The sequence below is a fragment of the Octodon degus genome, unplaced genomic scaffold (genome assembly GCF_000260255.1).
Source record: "Octodon degus isolate 3935 unplaced genomic scaffold, OctDeg1.0 scaffold00324, whole genome shotgun sequence".
NCBI lineage: Eukaryota > Metazoa > Chordata > Mammalia > Rodentia > Octodontidae > Octodon > Octodon degus.
Genome location: NW_004524900.1, coordinates 15,306 through 35,742, shown reverse-complemented (window position 1 = coordinate 35,742; position 20,437 = coordinate 15,306). Strand labels below are relative to the sequence as shown.

The 20,437-nt window shown below is 40.4% G+C and overlaps 1 protein-coding gene across 5 annotated transcripts in view; it reads right to left on the bottom strand.

The window, feature by feature from the left end:
* Positions 1-20,112, bottom strand: part of Optn (optineurin) — a 47,998-nt gene extending 27,886 nt beyond the window's left edge. For all 5 annotated transcript variants that reach the window (XM_023708056.1, XM_023708054.1, XM_023708055.1 and 2 more), the window contains exons 1-6: positions 19,926-20,112; positions 11,336-11,512; positions 10,165-10,367; positions 5,861-6,043; positions 3,703-3,779; positions 1,894-2,031 (exon numbers count right to left, since the gene is read on the bottom strand). In XM_023708056.1, coding sequence (XP_023563824.1) covers positions 1,894-2,031; positions 3,703-3,779; positions 5,861-6,043; positions 10,165-10,367; positions 11,336-11,501 — 767 coding nt within the window. In that variant the 5' untranslated portion in view covers positions 11,502-11,512; positions 19,926-20,112. The remainder of the gene's footprint in view (positions 1-1,893; positions 2,032-3,702; positions 3,780-5,860; positions 6,044-10,164; positions 10,368-11,335; positions 11,513-19,925) is intronic.
* Between the last annotated feature and the right edge of the window lie 325 nt (positions 20,113-20,437).

Sequence of the window (20,437 nt, the reverse complement as noted above, 5' to 3'; positions counted from 1 at the left end):
CACACACACACACACACACATAAATAAAATTTTAAAAAAATATTTAAAAAATAAAAAAATAAATAAATAAATGATTAGCACTAACAAATAAGTTCAGCAAGGTTCCCAAATACAAGATCAATATACAAAATTAGTTTTTATATACTGTGAATGAATAAGCCAAAAATTAAAACAATTTCTTTTACAGCACCATTAAAAACATTAAAAATGGCCGGGGAGATGGCTCAGTAGAATAAATACTTGCCTAGCAAGTGCAAGGGCCTGAATTCAATTCCCGGTTCCGCAAAAAAACCCAAAAACAAAAAACCATGAAAGCAACAGAATATTCTTGGGAGCCAGGGAGATGCCTCAGTGGAATAAGCACTTCCCTGGCAAGTGCAATGGGCCTGAGTTCAATCCCCAGTTCAGAAAAAAAAAAAAAAATAAATAAAAAAAAATTAAAATTCTTAGGAATAAAAAAATGCAAGACCTATACCCTGAAAGTATAAAATGCTGATGAAAATTACAGAAGACACAAGTAAATGGAAAGATAATCCATGCTCATAGGGCAAGACACTACAATGGCAGTATTTCCCAAAGTGATTTACAGATTCAATGCAAACCCTAAGAAAGTCCTAGTGCCTCCCCAAGATATTATCAAGATGATCCTAAAATGCAAATGAAAAAGCACAAAACCCAGAACAGCCAAAACAGTTTTGCAAAGGAGCAAAGTTGGAGGACCCACATTTCCTGATTCTCAAACTTACTACAAAGCTCTTGTAATGAAGACAGGATGATACTGGCATAAGGACGTACATTATAATTAGATCAATGAACACAATCAAGAATCCAATGAAGTTGATCATATCATTCTGTATACACAAAAGAATGATCTCCAAATTTCTCACAGACTGAAACATCAGAACTTAAAGTATAAAAATATATAATGGAGAAATCTAAAAGTGAATTATTATGATACTGAGGTAGACCACAGGCCCAGATAACAAAGTGACAGATTGGATTGCATCAATACAAAAAAAACTTTTTGTTCTGCAAATACCATTAAGAAAATGAAAAAGCTGGGGCTTTACCTTAGTGGTAGAGCAGTTGCCTAGCATGTGCAAGGCCCTAGGTTCAATCTCTAGAACACAAGACAACAAAACACAACACAATACAGGGCAAAGACAACCCACAGAATGAGAGAAAATTTGAAAATCACATATTCAACAAAGGACTAGTATCCAGAATATAAAGTTAAATCATAACAACGAAACTTTTTTTAAAAAATGAACAGAGAATTTGGATATTTCTCCAAAGAAGATACAACATGAAAAGATATTCCACACTATTGGTTACTGAGAAAACAGAACTCAAAACTACAATGATACATCAATTCACATCTACCAAGATGGCTACAATAAAGACAATAACAAGTGTTGCTGTGGATTTGGAGAAAGTGGAATACTCACTCTGCTGGTGGGGTTGCAAAATGGTGAAGCTGCTTTGGGAAATGACTTGGCAGTTTCTCAAATATGGCTTACACATACCACAGAGTTACGATAGGATCCAGTAACTCAACTCCCAAATATAGACCCAAGAGAATTGAAACATCATGTTTAAGCCAGTTATAAAACACATATTGTATGATGCCATTTATACAACTATCTAGAATAAGTAAGTTTATACCGACAGAAAGTAGATAATGGGAGGAGTGTGTACACTTCTGAATGTTATGGGCCCTGGATTTCTTATATGGGGGGGAAATATTCTAAAATTATATTGTACAAACAGATGACTTCTAGAAACACTTGAAATGTATACATTAAATGGTTGAACTGTGTGGTACCTTTATATTTCAGTAAAGCTGTTTGTTAATGTATACATGTTTCTTGTTAATGTGTATCATACTCATACCTTTGTTTGGCTTCTTTGAGTGCAATTTCAAGTCTCTCCACCTTTTGGTTTTCTTCCCTCAGGCAAAGCAGGAGCTGGCTTACAGTCAATTCCAATTCAAATTCCAAATACTTTTTGGTGCCTTGCACAGATTTGTTCCTACATTAAGATACCACCACCACATTCAGTATACAGGTTAAAAGGATTTCATGAGAATGTCAAGGCTCAAGAATAGAGTAGCCCTGTATAACCAAACACAACCTAAAGTGATTGGTTTCCAGAATATTTGCAAATTAATTCTCATCTAGTAACCGACCATAGTTGATCCTGTGCTAAGCTGTGCCCTACTTTTTAGGTATGGTGTGGGGACTAACAGTAAGCCAGCATAATTATGCAAGTACTTGCTTTCTCTAAATGGTGACAATACACAGAGGAGGCTGCAAAGCCCACAGACACAGTTTAGCAGCCCTGGCTGGATGTGTCCAGCTCTCCAGATATCTAGTCTCAAGGAGACTAGCACTGCACAAACTATACAGTAGACTAGTGGCCTTTCTTCTTATGGCAAAAGCCATCATATCTGCAAGTCAAGAAAACTTTTTTTAGTTTTTGTTTCAAATAATCAGATCAGGAAAATGCAGGTATGTTGTAAAGTATTTTTTGCCATTTCAAAACATGATTGAAACTGCATGTGCTGTGCATGCCTACACCCCAGCACTCTGGAAGGTTGAGGTAGGTGGATTGCAAATTCAAGCCCAGTTTGGACAATTTAGAGAGACGCTGTGGTGATGTAGCTCAGTGCAAAGACCTGGGGTTTAATCCTAAGTACCACCAAAACAAGGTGACTAAGCCAAGAGAAATTTTGATGGCAGACAAAACCATATGACCATGATAATGTTAACATAGCTATACCTCAGTCATCTACTCAAGCTTACATACCTAATAAATAGTCAGAATACAGTCCCAGTTACCAGGACTGCAAAGCCTGAATTCCAAACTGGAATCAATCTCAGATACAGAATACTCATAAATGGCATAGAGCTGTTATTATTATTTTTGAATTGTAATGTGACTTAAAGGGCCTTGCCTGTGGATATAAGTAAAGAGGAAGTGGCTTGAAAATTTCAAACAGAGGTTTCTTCTTTCCCTGTACTTCCAGGAAAGATTTTTATCTATCTATCTATCTATCTATCTATCTATCTATCTATCTATCTATTTTTCCAGGAAAGATTTTTGATATTCAAAACAGCAGCTTGGGGAAAAGTTGACAAATTTCTAACTAAAAAAGTGAATGTTTACTTATGCCAATTTTTGTGTTTGGATGCAAGACTGTTATTTCATACTTACTTTTACTACCTACAGAGATCCTGACATAGACAATTTAGTGAGAGCCTGCCTCAGTATAAATAAAAAGGTCTGAGATATAGCTCAATGGGAGAGTACCCCTGGGTTTGATTCCTAGTAATTCTCCCCACATAAAGGTTTTCAGGGAAAAAACATGGAGAAATTTTCAGATAATGGCTCACAAATGGACTGAGATGCATGACTCACACCAAAAAATGAGCTAACAGCATCCTCTGGATGAGCTCTGCCTGCCAAGAATCAAGTTGTTTAGGCACCCAGTTCCACCACCTCTCCACTCACAGGCCCTCCCATTATTTAGGGGGTCTGCTTCCTAGAATCCACTTGGCTGCAGCATTAAATAGCATCTACTATTCCTAAAAGATTCTGGAATATATCAGACACTTTTCCAGTGTTTGCCCTCCAGTGACAGGCTTGAAATGACAAGATTGTCCTTTCTGTCTGCTTGATAGCTCTAGTCTTTCAACATACGTGTCAGTAGAGTCTGTTGTTGGGAGCTTTGGACAACTGTTCTTGATTTCTTTTATTGCTCCTTCGGCTTCTCCTTCCTGTAAAAGCAGAAATGAAAGGAACTTAACAAAATGTGCCTGCAAAACAAATTCTTCATTGAAAGAGGAGACAAAAGATCAAGACTGTTGATGCCATGCAACCAAAAGAAATGAGCAAACATGTGAATGTGTAGTGATTAAACTGGGTCACTGAACTGGAATGGAAATGGAAATGTGCTCCTTCCTCAGCCCCCAAGCCCTGTCAAGATTATAACTATGTCATCTAAGGTGTGAAGGTCAGTCTCCTCTCATGGAACGCACTGAACCCAGCTGCATAAACATAAAAGCTTATCTTCTCTGCTTTCGCTTTGGCACTCCTCTCCCTAGGTTAAGGTTCTACAGAGCTGGTGACAGCCCACCTATCTTTCTTGTACAATCCTTTAAAATGCAGAATTTTAGAATGCACTCAAGCAAAGTTGAAAAGAGGCAGTTTCTGGTAGCTGATGCTTACAAAGCAACATTTCTGCCAACCTAGCTTCCATTAAAAATATTCACCCACCACAGCCCATTTAGGGAACCAGAAGTCTAAGACAAATCCTTGCAGGATTAGCAGGGCAGTAATAGTCCAATAAGATAATGAAGAAAAACTTCAATATACAGAGATGGTTCTAGATATTTTGGATATGGTCTTCTTAAATCTTGGGTGTGTTTTCCTGTTCACAGAAGCAAAGCCAGCAAAACATATTTAATAATAACTGTCATCTGTGAAGCAGAAAATGACGAATCTAGCTATGTCTAGAATATTAGACTATGAAAGAAGAAACCTTATTTGGAAACTTCTGATAAGCTCTCTGAACTCTTGAAATTGTATCAGTTATTTGCAGAGGGTCAAAGTTTGTTAATCAAAATTCTGCAGTAGTCTTTGGTTACTTACACAAAGCTACTCTGGCAACACATGCTTTTCAGCTAAGTTCCGCCACAATTAATGTGCCTACAATGAATGCCTCGGGGGGGGCACAGATGCAAAGTTAGTAAGAGCCATCTTCCAACTGTATTCCTTTGTGCAGCAGGAGGATAAGGAAGTTCTACACTAATATTCTGTATATATTTAGTAATTTAGATTTTTTTGCAAGTTACTCCCCACTCTACTGGACTTGTCTACAAAGTACAGTTTCTCTCTTTCTTGGGCACAATTAATCTCTTTTCCTATATCAGATGTATGCTTTGATAGAATGACTACAAGTTCTGTCTTGCCTCCACTGACTGCCTGTATCACGGAGGATTTTTATCACTGTGTGATTTCCTGCATATTTACCCGGTCTTTTCAGTGGTACTGAAGGACAGGCCCTACATGGTTTATGTACCTACACTGTTCTTTAACAGAATCGTGTGTACATCCTGATACAGCAGAACAATCACTTCACAGGTGCTTAGGATCAGCACACACCAACTTAGCCCACTTCATTTTGGCTCCTTGGAATTTGACTTTCGTAGCACTGCCTACAAATTTACTTCTCAGAGGTTCCTAAGCAGCTGCTCTTGGGAGGGAAAACACCATATACCTCCAGAAGCTCTGTTCTTTTTCCCCTTACTTCTCATTTTTAGTTACCACAATACTTAAAAAGAGGGTTCCACAACTAAAAAGTGCTTAAAACACGTTCATTTACTCCATTTGATCACCATTCTGCTTACTTAAGTCAATTTCTCAGTACAGCTTTGAGACCTGGCCTAAAAAATGTCACAAAATTCATGCTTATAGTTTCTGGTTTTGGCATCTTTTTAGGTCAGTTGCAAAAATATCTTCTTTGCCAAGATAAAGTAAAAACAAAATTATGTCTTTCATCATAAAGGGTAAATTTCTATTGTTCCATTTCAACTAGGACAACTCAAAAAACTCTATCTTACTCTTAAAAACCAGGCGCAAATTTATCTTTGCTACAGTGAAATTTCCCTTTGGTATGTGGCTTCCCTGTTTTCATAAGAAATAGTAGTATTTGGCTCATTTGTTTAGGTGAGGCTTTTTACTTTGCTTAAAACAAAAATAGAACGAGTGCCTGCCTGGCAAGCACAAGGTCCTGAGTTTGATTCCTGATACAAAAACAAACAAACAAACAAACGAACAAACTGAAAAAAGCTCTTACAGCCATCCTAATCTCTACAAAGGAGTCTTCACAGGAGCCACTGGAGTTGAGCTTGAGCTGCAGCTCAGAGACAATGCCCAGCAGGTCTGCCTTTTCATTCTGGAGCCGTGCCACCTGCACCTTCAGCTGCTTTACTGCCTGCTCTGCTTCTGCCCTGGGAAACCCCGTGTCACCCGTGGGGTCCTGGGAAAAACAAGGGGCCAAAAAAAAAAAAAAAAAAAAAAAAAAAAACAAAAAACAAAGCAAAGTAAGGGCCCAGTCATCCCACTGCATCCCATACTCACAGCTGAGGCAGCTTCTCACCATTTAGCTTTCACTTGGCAGTAACCTTCACATACTGTTCAAAGTAGAAATTTTTCATTACTTTGTTGAATTTAAATAATATATGAATATATTATATATTATATATAAATACAATATACATAACAGAAATATATGAAGGGGTAGAAGAGATAGAGGGATGGTGAGGCAGGGGAGGGGAGGGGATTAAAAAAAATCAAGCTGTGTCGTGTCCATGAACCAACTCCCCATAAGGAGTGCAATCTATAGGCATTACAAACAGGTGCCAATAAAAAGAAGCAAAATTTTAAATAATTTTATGACCAGAATGACTTGCAGAGCTCACTGGCTATTATGCAAATAACCAACTAGAGTTTGAAAACAGTAGACTCCTAAGTCGTAACCCAACACTCCAGAAAATAAGCACAAAAAGCTGATATACCTGAGTCTCTTGGCTTTTTCCTCCTCAAATATGCCTACTTAATCCACCTTTCAGTACTCTCATGTGGAGTTATAAGCCAAAGCACCATGGCCATCACTTGGTTCAGTAATGGCAAAATAAAATGATAGGGCCCTAAATTCTTCCAGTAAATAAGCCAGTGGGTACAATATATGACATTTGTTGACATTTAAGATTGATAAAAGTAAATCTGGTGAGAAACAAAATTTAAAATCCAGAGGCTGATTATCAAACGTAAAAAAACCCAAAAACTAAACTTAGAAAAAAACTAAACTTTAGCCTATATAAACACTAACAATAATAAGCATTAATATCTCACAAGTCTCAAGTATGTGTCATATTCACCCTGTTGCAATGACTGCTGGGTAAACAGATGTAGTCCACATTCTGCTGACCATGGCTGCTATGGCCTGGAGCAGACTCACAAATGTTTCTGGGTTCAGGTTTCGTATTAGAAGACATGGTGCCACCTTCTTGTAGCCTCTTCCAGTGGTGACCCCTAGGGCTCCTGGATCCCTCTCCAGGCAAGTGCCTCCCCTCCATTGCTCTTATCTGCATGACACCATGCTTCAGTTCCTTTCCATACTGAAAACACAGATGCTGAAAGCAGTAAAAAATTGGAACACACACACACACACCTTAATAGTGTCAAATAGAAAGCTTTTAAAGAAAATTCTTTATTACTTTCAGGAATCTATAGCTGATTAAATACTATCTATAGATCTTCCTCATAAAACTTTCTATCAGTTATCTTCTACTTATAGTCAACATTGTCTAACTAGACTTTTGTCCTTTTTGGTATTATTCTGCCCTTTCTAACAGATTTTACAAAGAACAGAAAACATGTTCAAAGGCTCATGGCAGAATCGAAGCAGTACAAGAGTGGATGGACTACAAACCAGCTAGTCCATAAAATGTTGTTTAGCAGAGGTACAAACACTCACCTGTCCCTCACAGTACAGGAATAATGTTTTCCCTTCACGTGCAGCAGTCCTGTGGGGGAACTATCGCAGGCCTCAAAGAAATGCCTCATGTGAACCCAGAGTTACATTTTGAACAGAAGTCTATATACCCTGTCTTCACAGTGACTCATATAAAATGAAAATATTTAAAGAATAAAGACATGAGAGCTGGCATGGTGGTGTATGCGTATAATCCTAACATTCCAGAGGCTGAGCCAGGATGACTACCTGATGTGAGTTCAAGGCCAGCCTGGACTGCATAGTGAGTTCAAGGCCAGCCTGGACTGTATAGCAAGACACTTTCTCAAAAAAAAAAACAAGAGTGAAAATAAAAGAATAGGTACCACTTAGCCTAGACCCAAGAAATAGCCTGGACAGATAAAGGCAAGGCTCTATCTTTAGCAAACTTTAGAGGTACCCTCTTGGCATCTCTACAGACATGCTGTAGCATGAATTTTTATACACCTTGATGGGAGGGTTGAAGGATAAAAAGTTCTAAATAAGTGTTTGAAAACAATTTTCTAAGGTTATGACACTGGTACCTCAGATTAGTAGGCTAATTTTCTTTTTAATCATATTTGGGAAAATACGCAGTTAACTTGACAATGCAAAGATAATTTGTTTCCTTTTATTTCTTAAATCTTTATTTATATATTTGGTACAGGTTCTCACTGAGCAACTCAGACTCAGAGAGATCCTCCTGTTTCAGCCTCCCCAGCTGCAGAATTACAAGCATGCACTACCATGCCCTGTTTTGGTGGCTGTCAGGGCATATGGCACTGGGGACCGAACTTGGGTCCTTGAGTTTGCCAGGCAGGCACTTTGGACTGCTATCTCCCTTGCCCATATTTCCTTTCATTTTACTATCCAGACTCTTCCCATTGCTTTCCTAGAGTAGATCTCCCATGGTCTCTGCTCTCTCCTCCAAGTCCATTGTTATTTTATTGTTTTAGAACAGAAAGTCACCCAGTGACACTGTGCTTCGGTCTTCCCATACATTGTATTATCTTCCCATCTCATTGTCCTGAACACTTCCCAGGTTAACATACCATCTTAGGAGGATAGTTTGCCGTGTGACTTTTGTCCAGATATAGGTTAAAAGTTAGAAAGTATTCTCTGGACATGAATTTAATGCAAGATTTGGTGAAACTGGCTGAAATTCTTTCTCCCATGCACCTCACATCTCTTCTGAGTCCTGCTGGGAGCTGTGTTCCTTGACTGTCTGCCTTGAAGGCAGCTGTTGAGAGTGCTGGCTTCTGATCTCAGCTGCTTCCAATTCTAGAGCCTTTTAGGAAAACCTAGAGGTGGATTATCTCAAGAAATGACAAGCTATCTAGAAGCTTCCCTCTTAGGTTCAGTGTGACAGGTTCCTACAGACTAAGCCAACTATCAGCTCACATTCCAAAATTCAAGAAAGGAAAATAATGTCAGATATTTTCTTGTAGAAAGTAGAAAATATATAAGACTGTATCTCAGGTGATCATTTTAGAGATTTTTCCCTGCCAAGGAAGGAACTTATGCTCTCTGAACTGTAAGATAAACTGAAAGATCAGGCATAATAAATCTTATCAACAAAGAAGCACTTCTGGGGCCGGGGAGATGGCTTGGTGGAATAAGCACTTCCCTGGCAAGTGCAAGGGCCTGAGTTCAATCCCCGGTTCTGCCAAAAAACCAAAACCAAAACAAAACAAAGAAACACTTCTAATACAAATACAAATTTATTGAAGCAGAATATTCATTGCCCATGGCTAGGAATTAATGAGATCACTGATCTGAAGTATACAAGTTTTTCTAAATCATTTTTCAATGCTTTATTTTACCTCAGTCCCTTCTATGTATTTTGTTTCTTTATTTATCAAGAAAGTAGAGATGAACAAGTTCAAGGTAAAGTTTCACCAAAAAATCACTGATATTGGAGTAAACCCCTCCATCAGCAGTGTAGTGCTCCATCCTACACTGTACAGGTATAGTGGAAAATGGACACCTGCTTATGTCCACCTAAATGAACAAGACCCAGGGCACTTGGTGGACCAGCAGGGACTTCAGCCATCCTCTAGTGGAAACAAGATTGGTTTTCACTAATATCTTTGACATTCACTTTTGGGTATTCCCCAGGTTCTTTGGATCAACAAAAACGTATATATTTCTCCTTTTAACCAGAGTAACCCTAGTCGGGCTCCTGTTACCCACAGTGGCTTTGTCAAGTGAGTCCTCAACAGGAAAATGTAAAGAGAAAAATCTCTATTTTAGACTGAGACAAAGTCAGTAAATAAACATTCTGAGTTAATAGTTTTTGAAAAAGGAAATTTTATATCAAAGACATAAATGAAAAGAAACAATTGCATGGTTCTAGAACAACATCCTTCTGCACCATGTGTAACAAAACACTGATTACAAGCTCTGTTCTTTTGGCTACAATATGGTTAAAGCTTTACAAATTTACTACCCACAACAGGGATTATCCTGACCTTAAATTACAACCAGGTTTTCCAGCAAAAATACTTCTCAGACCAGTACAGCCTGAACAATGGAAGGAATCTAAATAAATAAGATCCTACTGCAGATATTGAGAAAATAAACTCACAGTTGATCAGTCTCCTCACCTCTAGTGATCTTTGTGGTTCCCCTCTTAGTTTTTCAAGCTCTTCCTTTAAGTTTTGGTTTTCATGACTCAAGGCCATCAGGCGCTCTTTGGCTGCTTTGCTCTGGATCTCAAAGAACTGGCGTTCTTCCTTCTGTTTCTCTGTCCAGGCTGAAAGCTCCTCAAATCGCCCTTTCATAGCTTGATTGTTTAGCTTCATGGCTTCTGTGAGGGATTCAAAGGGAGGGAGGCACATGCCAGGAGACTGGGCAGAATTTCACACATTAATTCTCCCCATTGCCTGGCTCTGAATCTAAATGCATCAGGATTGGCCAGCATTCCAGGGTCAGCAGGAAAGAGACAATAATAAGCTGCTTCCAGACAGAACTAGCAGGCCTACCATCATTTCTAGTCTTTAAAAGATCAAGCAGCTGAGCACAATGGTATTTGCCCAGCTACTTGGGAGGCTGAAGTAGGAGAATTATAAGTTCAAGGCTAGCCTGGGAAACTCTGAAAGATATTGTCTCAAAACAAAACAAAATATAAAAAGTCCTAAGAAAATAAAATCAGTTTAGGTCCCTTCACTATAGTAGAAAATCTCATAATGAGGATAACTGGGTATGTAACAGAGTACTTACCTGCCATGTACAAGACCCTAGCTTCAATCTCCAGTACTGACTGACTGAATGAATGAATGAATGAATGAATGAACAAATGAACAAAGGCACAAACAAACCAGGGGACTAAGGAAGGTCTTATCGTTCCTTACTTAGAATGTAGGTCTTCCCAAACCTGTAGCTTAAGATAACAGAATGCTTTCTCTTTAACATGTGTAATTTAGGGCTAACTCATAATTGTAGCAATCTTTATCTTATCTTCCTCTTAAATGCACTAAACACCATTACATCATTTCCCTGAGACAGAATACTTACTATCTACCTACCTACCTAATTCAGAGCAAGAGATCAGATCCAGGGCCTCTTGCATGCTGGCTCTACCACTGAACTAACCTTTCAATCCCAAATATTTTTTGCTTCCCTAGATTCAAAAGTAAACACAGAAACCACTTCAGTCTGTCAAAAGCCACTCACAGCTTTTTCCTCCCTCAGCGTAAAGGAGAAAGGAGCTAACCTTTCATCCTTATTGTAACAGGCACGGTTCTGAGAAAGGGATGAAAATAGAGAACTGCTCACCTTTCAGCTGGTGGTTCTCAACGAGGAGCTCCTTCATCTGCCGCAGCAGTTCCTCTGGGGTGAATGTGTCCAGGTCGGGGTGAGCCAGACTGGGGGGTCCATTCCCTGTGGTTTTATCAGGGCTGTCCCCCTTTTCAGTCAGGCCGCTGAGAGCTTGGTGGGACATAACAGCAGTTCCTATGAAAAAGTCATACATTGGAAATATACCAGCCTTTCCTCTGCCATGGGTCTCTATAAGTCCCACAAATCCATTAAGAATTGTTAATACAGTCATTATTCCCAAAATTGTTAGCTTTCTAATTGCTCTTTCTTTTCATTTTTCTTTCTTTCATATTGGGGATTGAGTCTAAAGGCTATCACTGAGCTACAGTGAGTCTTACCAAGTTGCCCCAATCTTTCCCCAAATTTATGATCCCCCTGCCACAGCCTCCCAAGTAGTTGAGATTATGTGTGAACTAAAGCACCCAGTATCCAATGGCATTCTGAACATCTTTAATTCTTTCCCTTAACATGTCCATGATGGGACCATAATTCATATTTCTGACTGCTGGGCAGCTTGAACCACTAGTGGCACATGCATGACTATCCTATCAGGTGGCCTTCTATTTACTAGTAAAAAGACCAATAAAAGTGATCAGATCCATTTGTACCACCAATGGTATAAGCTGCCTGATGAGTCACACATGTACCACCAGTGGTGAGTGTGTGCGTGTATGCATGCCTGTGTAAATGGCTACAGACAGAGGCCCGGGGGGAGTTGGGAAGTGTAGGAAAAGACCCACACTGAGGACATGATGATCATCATGTGAGAAAAGCATCATTACAGAAATTCTCCGATGCAAATCTTCAGCTTCTGAGTTCCTTATTTGGAATGAAATGTATGGTATGCGAATTATACCCCAATACAGTTGTTCAAAAATTCCCCTACTTTATTGCATATATTTTCAGTTAAAAGTGAGAGTTAGCCTCTCAGCACTCCTATGTGCCACACGGCATACCAGTCACAACCCTGTCTCCAGGCTTCATTAAAACAATCATTTTACATGTGAGGAAAACCTGAATCTCAGGGGTGTTTGGGTCAGCCAAAGTCAGCAAGTGGCACAGCCAGGCATGAATGAAGGTTGATGGCAAAACCTAACAATGTGAAAAAGGTAATACTGAACACTAAGACTTTCTCATTATATTTTCCAAAGTACATACCAGAAAAATAAGCTACCTTATTTAGTCACTGCATATTCTGAAAATATTTTTTACATATACTACTTTATTTTGCAGAGGAGTCAATATGGACATATAAGACAGATGACTGACTCAACTCCACTTACCATCTCTCTGACTATTGAACACAGACTCTAGGCAAACATTTTCATCGTCGCAGTTTGTGAAAATTGTGTCTTCCATCAAGGGCTGATGTTAACGATTATAAAACAATATAAAGAAAAGGCAACTCCTACCTGTGCTCTGACACTATATGCACATTCCTATACTATGAAGCAAAAAGTGGCTGATGTCCAGAGAGACACCTGAAAGAGCAGACAATCATTCCCAAGATGTTGAGCTTTTTAATACATTTCTTTCCTAACTACTAGGAATTAAACTCAGGACTTCAGCACTGAACTACATTAAAGCCCTTCTTTAATTTTTTTTTTTTAATTTGGAGACAGGGTTTTGCTAAGTTGCTAAAGTGCCTACGCTGGACTTGAACTTGCAATTCTCCTGTCTTGGCCTCCCAGAGTGCTCAGATTATAGGCATGCACCACCATACCTAGCTTAACCTTCACCTTACATTAGCGATTTCCAGTAAAATTTTAGTCAAGTATAAGCAATTTAGAGAGGAATCCCTAATTGGGAGCAGTGGTACATACCTGTAATTCCAGCACTATGGGAGGCTGAGACGAGGTTTTAGTTTAAAAAACCTAAGTTGAAGCCAGGCATGGTGGTATATGCCTGTAATCGTAGCACTGGGAAGCTGAGGCAGGAGGATCATTGTGAGTTCATGGCCAACCTGGGCTACATAATAACACCCTGTCTCAAAACACGCTCCTAAAACCCCACTCACAAATTTGACTCCATCTATGTATGATGCTACTATACAATTATGATAAAGCAGAAAGCCAGTGATACAATCAGAACCCATGATAGATGAGGAAGCTCTCAGAAGTGACTGATCCCACCTGTCTTGGAGGAAAACATTAGACCCATCAGCTCCTCATGATCACAGGACTATGGAGACCTTGGTACTTTTGGAGCTGCAGCCCTTTATGTATGAAATCAGTCCCTGGAAGACTGAGGCAGGAGGACCGCCCTCTCTCTGACATATAACTTCATCATATCCCCAATGTACACTCCTAACTGCTTCCCACACCAACAATAGGTTGGAGTCTCCAAAAGTCCTGTGGAACCCAGAGGCTGGCATGTGATTTGGTTCCAGCAACTTGTAGGTAATCAAAGACACTGCTCTTCAGGCTCTGTGCTGACTGTCAGAGCAACTTCATTCTAAAGCAGCCACAGCGAAGAGTGGTTTCTCATGGCATTATGTGAGGCAGGAGAGAAAACCACAGATAAATATATTTCTCAACTATGAACCTTTTGTCTCTACATTTTATAGAACCAAATTAACTAGAAAAGACGTATCAACCAGAAGTGTTATATCACTTCGCATTAACTGACAAAAACAGACTTTTTTTCTCCCCAAATCCAAAATTTCTAGATAAACTGCCAGCTTCTCGCTTTCTATAAAACTCTTTTTTTCTTCACAGAATGATGTTGGTGCTAACGTTTCATAAATTGGAGTTTTACTGAGTTAGTAAGTGATAGTGTTCTCCCTTATTTTGCAGAGGAATAATAAATTCTAGGTAATAGGCCTAAAAACAAACTCGTTAAAATATGTATCACAGGAAAACCTAAACTTTCCTTAGGTATTTAGTAATTATGTTACCTGTTAGAAAGGCCATAAAAGTATTAAAGTATTAAACAGACCACTTTATTTTATTTTTTTTTATTTATTTTTGGTATCAGGGATTAAACCAAGGGCCCCGCACATGCTAGGCAAGTGCTCTATCAACTGAGTGACATCCCGGCCCAACAGATTTTGTTTTCAAGTATTTAAGCAGGTATCTGGCAATGTATTTGGATTCACATATTATATAAAGATTTTTCTTTAATGGATTTTCCAAGAAAAAGAAAGTGAAGGAGAAGGAAAAGGGAAACAGGAAAGGGTAAAATACAAAAGGGAGAGAGATATCCCTTTGAAGATGGTTCCTGTTTCTTTCCTCCTTGACCTTTCTTTATACCTTCACCAAGTCTATAGGGGCAACCGCAATAAAATTAACATTGGTTCTAGTTGTGACAGTGCTGCTTCTTTTTCAGGTTGCCCAGGTTTCATAATTACACTGGGAAAATGCAAAGTTCTAAGAGAGACAGAAATACACCACTGGTCAATTGTGTGGACTCCAGAAGCCGAGTAACCTTTGTGACTAATGAGCCATCAAGCAAATGGACATCCTTATAGGTGCTATGAGCTCAGCAGTCCTGGGAAAAGTAGTTCCAGTAAGGTCACAGTCTACCTTCAATTCAGACATACCCATTACCTTCACAAGGCATGCTATTCTCTCTCACAAAACACACAACTATCCCAGTTATAGCAAACTCTGACATCCAGTATTGTTAGGAAAGAATACTTTGTAATTCAAATGTCATAAAGTTAGCGTAAATAGCAAAGGAAAGTATGTAAATGCTAAATTAATCTTACCCATTTACATCTAATCTGTCATTTTTAGAATCCTACAAATAATGGAACATAATACAATAAAACCTTGCATTGCACAGAGCTTGTTCAGTAAGTATTCCATAAGACAAGCTCACATTTCTAGTACTTTTTTTTTTGTTTTTGAGAGGGGATTGGGAATCAAACTTATAACCCTGTGCATGCTAGGCAGCTGCTGTACCACTGAGCTATATCCCTGGCCCATAAATTTTAATTGATAAACAAGCAACGTTCAGCAATATGAGTAGTATGTGACACCAATGTCACACGTTCATAACTGAGCAAAAGGTTCCCCTCTGCTTTCCTCCCTCCCTTCCCTTGATTCCTTTCTCTTCCTCTGTAGGTCTGCAGGTGATCCGTCTCCCAGCAAGAAGTTATGGAGAGCTCATGCACAAAGGAAGAGAAAAGGTAGAAGAATCCATCACTTCAAATGAGATTAGGGATATGTGTAAAATGTGTGAAACAGTATAAAGTTTTACAGTGTAAGTCTGTAGCAGTTAGAGTGATGAATCTGCTTAAGGACAATGCAAGGTCACATTTCCACAAAGTCTTCAAAACGAGGCAAAAACAAGTGTCATTGGATAGGTAACTTGTGAAGGCTAAAAAAGAAGATCCCACTGAGCCACTAGATAAGAGTGATTCTGTTAGTGATATTGGAAGTCAACCTGCATAATATCTGTCTCCCTCATCAGCCATGAAGGTGTTCAAAGGTAAGTGCAGCTTATTTTTCTTTATATTTCCTTTATTATTTGTATTATATTATTGCATTATAACCACTTATATGAATATTTTTAATTTGGAACAAATTGAGATAGCAGATTAGGGCATGGCAAAGCTGGGGAAACAGATATGATCAATTAATTACAAGACCTTCGACACATAGGCAAACAGTTCCCAAAGTCCTGCTATGCAAAGACTTCTCCTGAGAGGTCAAGCAGGTTTTCAGCAGGAGAGTCTGGACTTGAGCTCAGCCTGAGGACTGAGATCCCAGCACTCTCTCTTTCTCAGAACTAGAGAGGGTAGCTCATTCCCACATTCTGATAATGTATACAGTAGTTCATTTAGTTAGCTTATGTGTGAAGCAGCTCACTGGGGAAGGGCCTGATACAAGAGCTGGGTGATCAACCATATTGCTAAGATTAAAAGAAGAACAGACTGGACTAGGTCTTTGTACAAAGAAAGAACTTCCTTAAGCAAATGAGATGCAGCCCCCTCCCTCCTGCGGTACTGACTTCTGAGGAATTTAAATGCAATGAACTTTCTCAAGCAGCATGAGAAGCAGCCTACTCCCTACTACTAAAGTGAGGTATAGCTCCTCCCTACTATGCTCCCGAGTTCTGAGGAATTAAAATGCAATATAACTAGTGTTTTGTTTTCTCTAAAATCTCAGTTTCCTTTAAACCCTACATGTTGAACTGGGTTAGAAGCCTGAGTTCTCATTGAAAATTTACAGTCACCTGTAACAGGCAGCCACCTAAACAATGCAGCAATTTCTGTGCTCTGCTTATCTATGAGCAGCTCTGCATGGAAGGACCATGTGGTCACCCACATGGGCCCCTCCTAAAAATCTCTTTGTGTTTCCAATAAAAATCCCATAACCTCCTCTTTCATTCCTAGATTTTATCAGCCCGTGAAATTGATGCACTTGATATCTAACAGGTTGCAAGTTATTTTTCCTTATAATAACAGTAACAGAATTTCTGATGATAATCCAATTGATCTAGATCCAGAGTGTTTCATTTCTAAACAAAGGTGATAGTAAACACTATTAATTGAGCACAAGATTTCACCAATGGTGTGTAGAACTACTACCTGGTAAGTGAGGTTAAAAGGCAGAATCTTACAGATTTTATTCCCAAATTTGATACTTGAGTTCCTAACACACATTCTTATTCTTAATTCCAAGACCAAGTAATTATAGCAATGATTTGACCTTGTAGACAAGGACATACATGTCATTCTGTAGTTGGACTCAGAGATAATCTAGAGTAGACCAACTTCTTACTCAGTACAAGAAGGTCTTTTCAGGTTTTCTGGTTTGCCTGGTCACACAATCACCAACTTGGAAAAAGAGCTTAAGAGTTCATGTATATCCCACTAACAGGGTAAAAGAAGATTCATCCTTATATACTAAAAATGCTACTTCAATTTTTATATCTCACTAACATACAGAAAACAGGAGCAGATTTCACATAGTTACAAGGTAGAAACCTAGGAGTAATGCTCTATTCTTCCTATTCTCTCTTCTGCCAAATCTAATAGGTCATCAAATCCCACTCAGTCTACCTCCAAAATGTTTCCAGAGCCTACCACTTCCTCCCTACTTTGCAAGATGCAGAGTTCAGATTCTTCTTATTTTGCCTGACTTCGGCAGTGGTGATTACCACACAGAACAGGGTTTTGGCCTGTTTGGCCTTCTGCTGTATCCCCCACATGGAGGACATTTCTTGACACATATAAAGAAAAACTTAGCAAAGAATTTTTAAATGAGCTGCAATAGTCCCCATAATGGTCTATCATCCCTTTCCGTATCAGTGCCATTGCCTTCACGGCTTCTTCTGTAACATGATGTTACTCTCTAAGAGTATAACCACTCTCTTACAAAACAGGCTTTTAGCAAGATAAACATGGCCTTTCGGGGTCTGTGGCTGGCTTATCTACCTACTAGTGCCATCTCCTCTCACAAACTCCTTGTATAAAAGGTACATTAAAGGGCTCACAATTCTCTGCTTTCTTAGCCTCTATGCCTTTAGGTCTCCTTTGTCCTCTCCCTGAGATGTATGGCTCCCATTCTGCCCTGGTAGACTTCCACTCAGCAGTTCGATTCTAGTTCAAATATGGAACACCATGAAAAGTGAGTTCTTATTTCTTCCAGGTACCCAGAACAGTTTTCATTTCTACCTCTTTGGCCTTACTGCAATTACTGCCATCCTCTTATGCCCATCTCTTTTTTTTTCTTAAGACTGGGACACAGCAAGCTCTCAGTGTCTGTTTAAAAGAAATTGAAAATGCAGTATAATGAGGTATTCTGAAGTCTAATACCTGTACAACATTTTGCACTATGTGACATTCCCCACATGCCAGTTAGTATCCTCATTCTTTTTCTAGTGTTCTATGTCATTTATTTCTAGATCATGGAGTTAATTTTAAAAATCTACTTTAAAAATTAGAACTGTGGGGCTGGGGAGATGGCTTAGTGGAATAAGCGCTTCCCTGGCTACCGCAAGGGCCTGAGTTCAATCCCCAATTCCATATAAATAAATAAATTAAATTAAAAATCAAAACTGCTTTTTATATCACTGCAGAGGCTTCTGAATATTATTTCATAACATGTATTCCATCAGCATAATCATAAAGTGGAAACAATGAATTTTTGTTGGTGTGTTTTGAGACAGTGTCTTACTACACAGCCCAGGCTGGCCTCCACCTCATGGTGATTCTCTTGCCTCAGCTTTCCAAGTGCTAGGATTACCGGCATGCACCATCATGAATGGCTTGAACATTTTTTAAATAATACATTGTTTTTAAGTTTAACTTCTTACTTTTCCTTTGGATTTTTGTTTTACTCTTCCATAAAATCTACAGAACTTACTAAATATGCCAAATTTCAAAAAACTCAGGAAAGCAGGTTTAGGGACTACTCGGTATACTTCAACTTAAGAGAAAGGGTTCACTCAGTATGATGGTAATAAAAATTTCTGCCAAGAAGTTTGTTGGAGGGGAATTTAAATTCCACAGCATAATATACACTGGAACCTAAAGGTCAGTTGTAAAAAGTACACCATTTACTTTTACATTGCTGTACAAATAAATAAAGAATTGCTAAAGCTGACACAGTAGAAAAGCACTGCATACACTCAAACCAATCCCTGTCCTCTCTCACAGGCCGCCCTGAAAGGTCTCCTGTCTGTTCCTGAAACTGTGGGCCTTGGCCTTTGCTCTGGCTTCTTCTCTCCTAGAATCAAAGATCAAGGTGGCTGCTTGGGTAACCAGTGCAGCCTTGCTAGCCACTCCTGAGACTTTGATGGTTCCAAAACTACTTTATTTTCCAAGGACCTTCACCTTGCAGATTATCATAAATGCCACAGAGACACATTTCCACCTCACTATACTCCTGAGGGTGGAGGCCAGGTCAGAAGCTAGGTTTCGTTTTCTTGTAGCCTTGTTTACTAACTAGCTTACATATTTCCTAGGGTAAAAGTAACTGCCCTGAGGTCTTCAGTCTTACCAAACTTTAACCTCTCTCTCTCTCTCTCTCTCTCTCTCTCTCTCTCCCTCTCTCTCTCTCTATATATATATACAGTATTATGTAACACATACATATATGCACATAGGTTACATATACATGCACAGTACCTATTTCTTTGACACAGAACCCAGTCAGGGCACGTACAGACTCCTCAGAACTGTCTGGTAATCCCACCTCCTCAGACAGGTGTCAAGGTTCTTTACTGTTCCTGGGTCACCTTTGTAGAACAGTGTTTTCCGGTCTTCGAAAGGTGTACCTGTAACCTCTTCCTCCTTACAACCAGGAATCGCTGCATAATGAACCTGAGAGAAGACGTCCCCCTCAAACCACCTCTGGGACCTGCGACCAGCTAGCCCGGGGCTGTTATCCTTTTGGGAAGCAGGGACTCCGTGGGACGGCAGCCTCGTCACTCTCTCCCCCTGGGTCAGGATCCACCGGGCCGGGAGACCCTCCCGGGGCAGCCGTGCCCCACCCCTCGCCACTCAGTCCCGCGGGCTCTGCGGCGGGGACGGCTGCGCCCACAGAGAGGTGCCAGCCGTTTCCTCGCCCAGCCCCTGTCGCCCAGCCCGACTCACCGGCCGCCTGCTATCGGTTTTCCTCCGGGTCACTGCTTCCTGGGCATCGCGCCCCTGGAGGAGCGCTCCGGACGCAGAGGCGGCGCCGGCCACGGACAGCCGGGTAGAGGCGGCGTCAGAGCCGCAGAGCTTGGACAGGCGGGGTGACGCGCGCCGCGCGACTAGCCGAAGCCGCTCAGCTGACCGCCGCGCAGGCCCGCGCCGCAGGGAATTTCCCGGGCCCCGCCCCACCAGGCCCCGCCCCCGCCGCGGCCCCGCCCCTTGCCGCGGGGCCCAGCGCCTGAGCCCAGAGGCTCGCGAGGAGTCAGCTGGGCTCCGGCAACTGGAGGGCACGGAGGTGCCAGAGAAATGATGTGACGCTACGCAGTAGACCTAGCGTGTTTCACGCGTCAGGTCTGTGCGGTCCCTGGACGATCAGAGCCACAGGGCGGCGCTGCGCTCCGCGAAACAGGAGGGGCGTCCAGGCATCCCGGGAAGGAGCCTTGGGTCTCTTGCCTGGCCTGAGGGCAGAG